Consider the following 5,787-nt stretch of genomic DNA (forward strand, 5'->3'; position numbering starts at 1 on the left):
TTTGGAGCTGACTGATGTAATCGCTCGACCACCTTTTCCAAAACTGTTGAACAAGTCGCTGAACATATTGCCATCTCTTTAACGTTTTAACGCCATCGTCAATGGGCTGGTCAGGAACACTTGTCATGGGACGCATAATTAAAAAATGTGCTGGCGTAAGAGGATCAACGTCTCCTTCAAAACGGGAACACAACGGTCGCGAATTGGCGCAAGCTTCTATCTGACAAAGTATTGTAGTAAATTCCTCGTACGAAACTATGGTATTGCCTAGTATTCTGCGGAGATGAAATTTCACCGTTTTGACACCGGCCTCCCACAAACCACCGAAATGTGGAGCAGTTTATGCCCTGGGTGGTCAATTCGTCTGTGACATCACCTTGAAATTGGTCAGAGAGAAATTCTTTGGACCATTCGCGAAGCTGATTATTGGCGCCGACGAAACTCGTGCCATTGTCGCTGAAAATGGTGTCGCAACGGCCACGCCTGGCAACGAAGCGTCGTAAGGCAGCTATAAAAGCTTCTGAGGTCAAATCCGTAACTGCTTCTAAATGAAGAGCTTTGGTAGCTAAGCAGATGAATAAGGCGATATAGGTTTTAAATCGCTTGGCACCACGACCTTTCCATGAGCTTACGATAAAGGGGCCAGCGTAATCGACGCCGGTGTTGTTGAAAGCTAATCCTGGTTCCAGTCGCTGCCTAGGTAAATCTCCCATCTGTTGTTTAAAGGGAATAGCACGCTGTCTCATACAATCTGGGCATTTATAGATGCATCTCTTTACCGCATGGTGTACATCGACGATAAAATGCTCCAAAGATAATAAGTATGTCATTTGGCGAATTCCCGCATGAAGATTTCGCATATGGCAATCAAGAACGATGAGGTCTGTTAACCGATGCTTCGTGTGAAGGATTACAGGATACTTTTGATTAAATGGCAACTCGGCATTTGACAACCTACCACCTACATGTAGTACACCATCTTCATCAATAAACGGGTTCATTCGAAAGATTTTACTTTTCGCTGGGACGGGTTTGTTACGAATTAAACAATCAATTTCATTGGAAAACGATGCTCTTTGTGATAATCTGAGTACAGCGATCTTGGCCGAATTAATGTCACTCGGTGACAGCCACAAGTTATTCAATGTACTCCTAGGCCTTCGGTACTTTCGAATTAAACGTATACAACGCGCAACGACGCGAAGAAGTCGGTTGAGGCTACTAGACCATTGAAAAATATCCCACTCAGGCTCGGCTGAGCTTGCGAAACAAGAAACTTCGGCTTCTTCGACGGCTAGCTTTAAATTGGGTAATTTCGTGAAAATAACATCAGATTCTTGAAGGAATAACGGCCCCTTCCACCACAAATTTAATGAAGGCAAATGTTTGGGCATAATTCCTCTTGTACCACAATCCGCTGGATTTTCTGCAGAACGCACATAATGCCAAACTGAAGACGGTAGTTCAGCAGTAATTTGGGCTAATCGATTATCGACAAACACGTTTTTAGAGCGAGGGTATCCCTGGATCCAATGCAACACTGCCGAAGCGTCTGTGTATGCAAAGCATTCGATGTTATGTGAGAAGAGTGACTCTTTAGTCTTGCTAAGCAGTTTGGTTAGCAGTAAAGCGCCACACAACTCGAGCTTGGGAATGGTCAACTTCTTTCTAACTGGTGCGACACGCGTTTTAGCACAAACGAGCGATGTGCAAACGCGTCCATCAGTTCTTTTAACACGACAGTATACTGCTGCAGCATATGCGGACTCAGACGCATCCGCGAATCCATGCAGCTCAATCAATTCCCCCCTTTCATGCTGGATCCATCGAGCAATACGAATCAACGCAATGTTTTTTAGATCAGTCCTAATATCAGCCCATTCCTCGTAGAGTTCTGAAGGAATTATCGAATCCCAACTTACTCCTTTAAGCCATAACTTCTGCATAAAAAGTTTCATTTTGATTACGGTAGGCGAAAGCAATCCTAGTGGATCAAAGATCCGAGCGATATCAGATAACACCTCCCTCTTGGAGATTTGGGATCGTAGCGACGGTAATTGTAAACTGAATTTGAAGATATCAGCTTCAGTATCCCAAACTAATCCAAGTAATTTCACGCTAGAGTCACCCATTGGCAGGTCACTTAAAATTTCGAGGCTTTCGGCTTCAAATGTTGATAGGAATGTCGACGAGTTAGAAGCCCATTTCCGAAGCTCCATTCCCGATTCCCTAAGGATTTTACACAAATGGTTTTTAGTTTGAACCGCTTCTTCAACCGAGTAGAACCCTTCGTTGTAATCATCGACGTAAAAATGGTACTTTAGGCTGTTGCTGGCTTGAGGATATTTTGTTGAACCGTTAATAACTATCTGCTTGAGGACTCTGGTAGCAATAAAGGATGCCGGAGCCGTTCCATAAGTCAGAGTCAAAAGACGATAGTCGATAGGTTCTTGGTTAACGTCCTCTCTGCAAACAATTCGTTGGTAATTGGTATTATCGTCGTTGACCAAGATTTGGCGATACATTTTAGCAATATCCGACTTTACTGCTACCGCGTATTTTCGAAATCCTATTAGTGAGGTCACGAGATCGTTTTGTATGACAGGTCCTACCATCAAGCAATCGTTAAGCGAAATGCCATTACTCGATTTACAAGACGCGTTGAATACTACCCTCAGCTTCGTCGTTGTGCTAGAGGGTTTTAGGACGGCGTGGTGAGGCATATAAAAGGAAGGCTGATGTAATTCGCTCGGCGAAACGGGTGCCATGTGACCTAATAGCTCATACTCACGCATAAATCGTATATATTCCTGTTTTAGATCAGGATTATTGACAAATCTCCTTTCAATCGAATGAAGGACACGAAGAGCCGCATTCCGTGAGTTCCCGAACTCAACGGTTGACGTTTTAAATGGAAGCCTTATTACATATCGACCATCGGGCCGAACACAGTGGGTTGAAACGAAGTGATTTTCGATCTGCTCATGTACGTCGGATTGCGAAGAGTGGATATTTGGAAAGTCTTCATATCCCAAAAACCTTTGGAGCAGATAATCGAGATCAATCGCAGTTGTAAAGATTTTAAATTGTTGCTGACTATCAGAAGAAATGTTTCCTGCGAGTATCCACCCGAAAGCAGTGTTTTGAGCTGTTGGCGAACCTGACGGATGGATGATTTTACCATCCGATAGGATATTGAAGAAAACATCAGATCCGAGCAGAATATCGATTTTATTGGGAATAAAACATTGAGGATCCGCTAGATGAAGATTATCAAAAAACGCAAGTTTTGATTTCGAAACCGGTAAGGTAGGTAAATCGCCAGTCAATTTTGGGAGTATATATGCCTTTGTAGAAATTATAAACTTTGACTCACCTGATGAGTGTAAACTCAAACTTACAACTCCTCTTGTTCCCAAGGAACTGCCGTTTTGACCAATTCCATGAATAGGTATTCTGGCGTGAGATCTCTTAAAATTTAAGAGTTGTACACACTCTTCTGAAATTAATGTTGCTTGCGACCCGGAATCAAGCAATGCTCGGCATTTATGTAGCTGGCCGCGAACATCAACAACAAAAACTATAACCGTAGGTAAAAGTGTGTAGCACTCCCGGAGCGCATTATTAACTGAATGTACCGACATTCCACAAGCTATATTTTTTGAACAACTCGGAAAACTTACGTCAGGCCCAACGTGACCTTGATGTAGCATCGTATTATGCTTTTGCGAGCAAAGCCTACATACAGAAAATTTACACTCAGAGATGTTATGTCTTACGCGAAGGCAATTTTCACAAATTTTATTTGACTGCACTAGTTCAACGCGCGCCGGTACCGTAAGATTGCGAAACTCAGTACATTGGTACAGATAGTGATTTCGTTTACATTTAATACACGGTTGTATAGATGTACTTAAGACGCGTTTACTCGCAGTTTTAAAGTCAACTTTTTTATTAACACGCACGTCCCGCGATTAATTAAGTCTTTCGAGTTCGTTTATGCGATCCTTTAAAAATTCAATAAGATCTTCGATACTTGGATCTTCTTTGGTTTTAGTGGCTCGGACCCACAAAACTCGGGTTTCTTCGTCCATCTTTTTTGCGAGTACATACACTAATAGCGTATTCCAAGATTCGACTGGCTTTTTAAGAGCACGCAACGCATTTATGTTTTCGCTTATAGTTCTAAAGAAACACTTTATTTCGTCTAAACCGGTGCCTTTAAGCATTGGAAACTCAAAAAGCTTATCGAAGTGTGCAACCGTTATAAACTGGGGTTTATCATAAAGCGATTTTAACAGATCCCATGCCACGTCAAAATTTGCATTGTTGTGAGACAAATGTTTTATGACCGACGACGTGTTACCTTTAAGGCATGAAAGCAAATAGTCCATTTTTTCAGCTCCCGAAATATTTTCCTTTGACTGGACCATCGCGACGAACAAATCATGAAACCGCATCCACTCGTCATAGCCACCATGAAACTTCGGTAGTTTCGTTTGTGGAAGTCGCGTATTTGAATCGACCTTTGTTATGTTTATGGATCTACGCGATTGTTCACTGACTGTTTTTAACATTTCGGTTAACGCGCACTGATTGTCAGTTAAAATTTGCAATGATTTATTGAGCTCATCACTCGCACCACCACCGAATGGATTAGAAACACCCTGCGAATCAATTATCTACTAATATTATAAAGAGGAAAGATTTTAATTTTGTATGTTACGAATAAACTCAAAAAGTACTGGACCGATTTTAATAATTCTTTTTTCATTAGAAAGCTACATTATCACTGAGTAACATAGGCTATATTTAGTACTAGATTACTATAGAAATCTTTACAAATTCCTATTAAAACCAACCGAAGGTGTAAAAAAATTAGCCATAAAATGTCTTTCATCGCATACGCTATGAACAATAAAACAAAACAAAAAGTTATTATAAGTAAAAACAGGTCAAATATATCCATTTTAATCCTTACCTGACATAGCTAATGTTAGAAAGATACACATTCGGTTTTCCCAACACGAGCACATACACCTTCGATAGTATGATACATAAATGAGGTCTTTTTTCATAATGGATTTTTAAAGGCGATCCAATGTGATCGCAAGTGTGTGTATGGTTTTTTCCGTGCTGTTCATTGATTGAATGTGACCAGCCTCTGCTCTTCTTTTATTTTTTGTGTCATTTTTTTATTTTATAAATTAAAATACCTCTTATGTATTTTTTAAATAAATGTATTGTTTTGAAATATGAAAATTGCAACTTCATCTTTATTTTGTTCTTCTAAAAACATAAAAAAGTTATGTTTAGCGTAGTATAAGAAACAGTACTTTTTACTTCTTGCGTACGTATTTAAAACAGCTGGTAACACTAAAACGCAATTAGGGCAGGAATAGGAATTGTAACTCTTTTTCTTCCTTCTCTTTTACACTGTAACTATTCTTACTACCATCTATTTCTCGTGTTTGTGTGACATAGGGCCATAGGGGTAATTTAAAACATGAACTCAGAAGGAAAACGTGGAGAGTGTCTCTGCTCATTATTAAATATACTCTCATTTGCGCTGTCGGCTCCTTACGCAGTGGACGCAAGCGACATTGAAGATTTAGAGTTTTTTAAACACATTTGTATGCTTCACTTCAAAAGTTCTTTTCAGAGCTACTTAATTTTAGTATTTATCACACTTTTTCATATTTCTCAAAGTTCTTTTCAGAAATATCTCTTTGAACTTGAATAATTTCTTTGTTATTATTATTTAAAATAAATATCCTTCATAGCAAT

At 39.9% G+C, this 5,787-nt stretch overlaps 2 protein-coding genes across 2 annotated transcripts; both read right to left on the minus strand.

Moving 5' to 3' along the window:
• Nucleotides 1–176: 176 nt before the first annotated feature.
• LOC129950692 (uncharacterized) lies at nt 177–3,713 on the minus strand. The gene is made up of 3 exons (XM_056062616.1): nt 3,684–3,713; nt 3,377–3,470; nt 177–3,259 (listed from the first exon to the last, which is right to left on the minus strand). The coding sequence occupies exons 1-3, from the start codon at nt 3,711–3,713 to the stop codon at nt 177–179; spliced, it is 3,207 nt and encodes a 1,068-aa protein (XP_055918591.1).
• A 261-nt stretch (nt 3,714–3,974) lies between these two features.
• Nucleotides 3,975–4,577, minus strand: LOC129950701 (uncharacterized). Its single transcript, XM_056062624.1, has one exon. It carries the CDS (start codon nt 4,575–4,577, stop codon nt 3,975–3,977), a length of 603 nt encoding a protein of 200 aa, XP_055918599.1.
• Between the last annotated feature and the right edge of the window lie 1,210 nt (nt 4,578–5,787).

The sequence above is a fragment of the Eupeodes corollae genome, chromosome 1 (assembly GCF_945859685.1).
Source record: "Eupeodes corollae chromosome 1, idEupCoro1.1, whole genome shotgun sequence".
NCBI lineage: Eukaryota > Metazoa > Arthropoda > Insecta > Diptera > Syrphidae > Eupeodes > Eupeodes corollae.

Bases quoted from the DNA above. Each gene is read 5' to 3' on its own strand.
- LOC129950692 (XM_056062616.1), bottom strand. From the start codon at position 3,713: ATGCTACATCAAGGTCACGTTGGGCCTGAC. The intron at 3,471-3,683 runs GTAAGTTTTCCG...TTAAATTTTAAG, and splicing joins AAGGTCACGTTGGGCCTGAC to AGATCTCACGCCAGAATACC. The intron at 3,260-3,376 runs GTGAGTCAAAGT...ATCTTCATCTAG, and splicing joins TTTGAGTTTACACTCATCAG to CGGATCCTCAATGTTTTATT.
- LOC129950701 (XM_056062624.1), bottom strand. From the start codon at position 4,577: ATGTTAAAAACAGTCAGTGAACAATCGCGTAGATCCATAAACATAACA.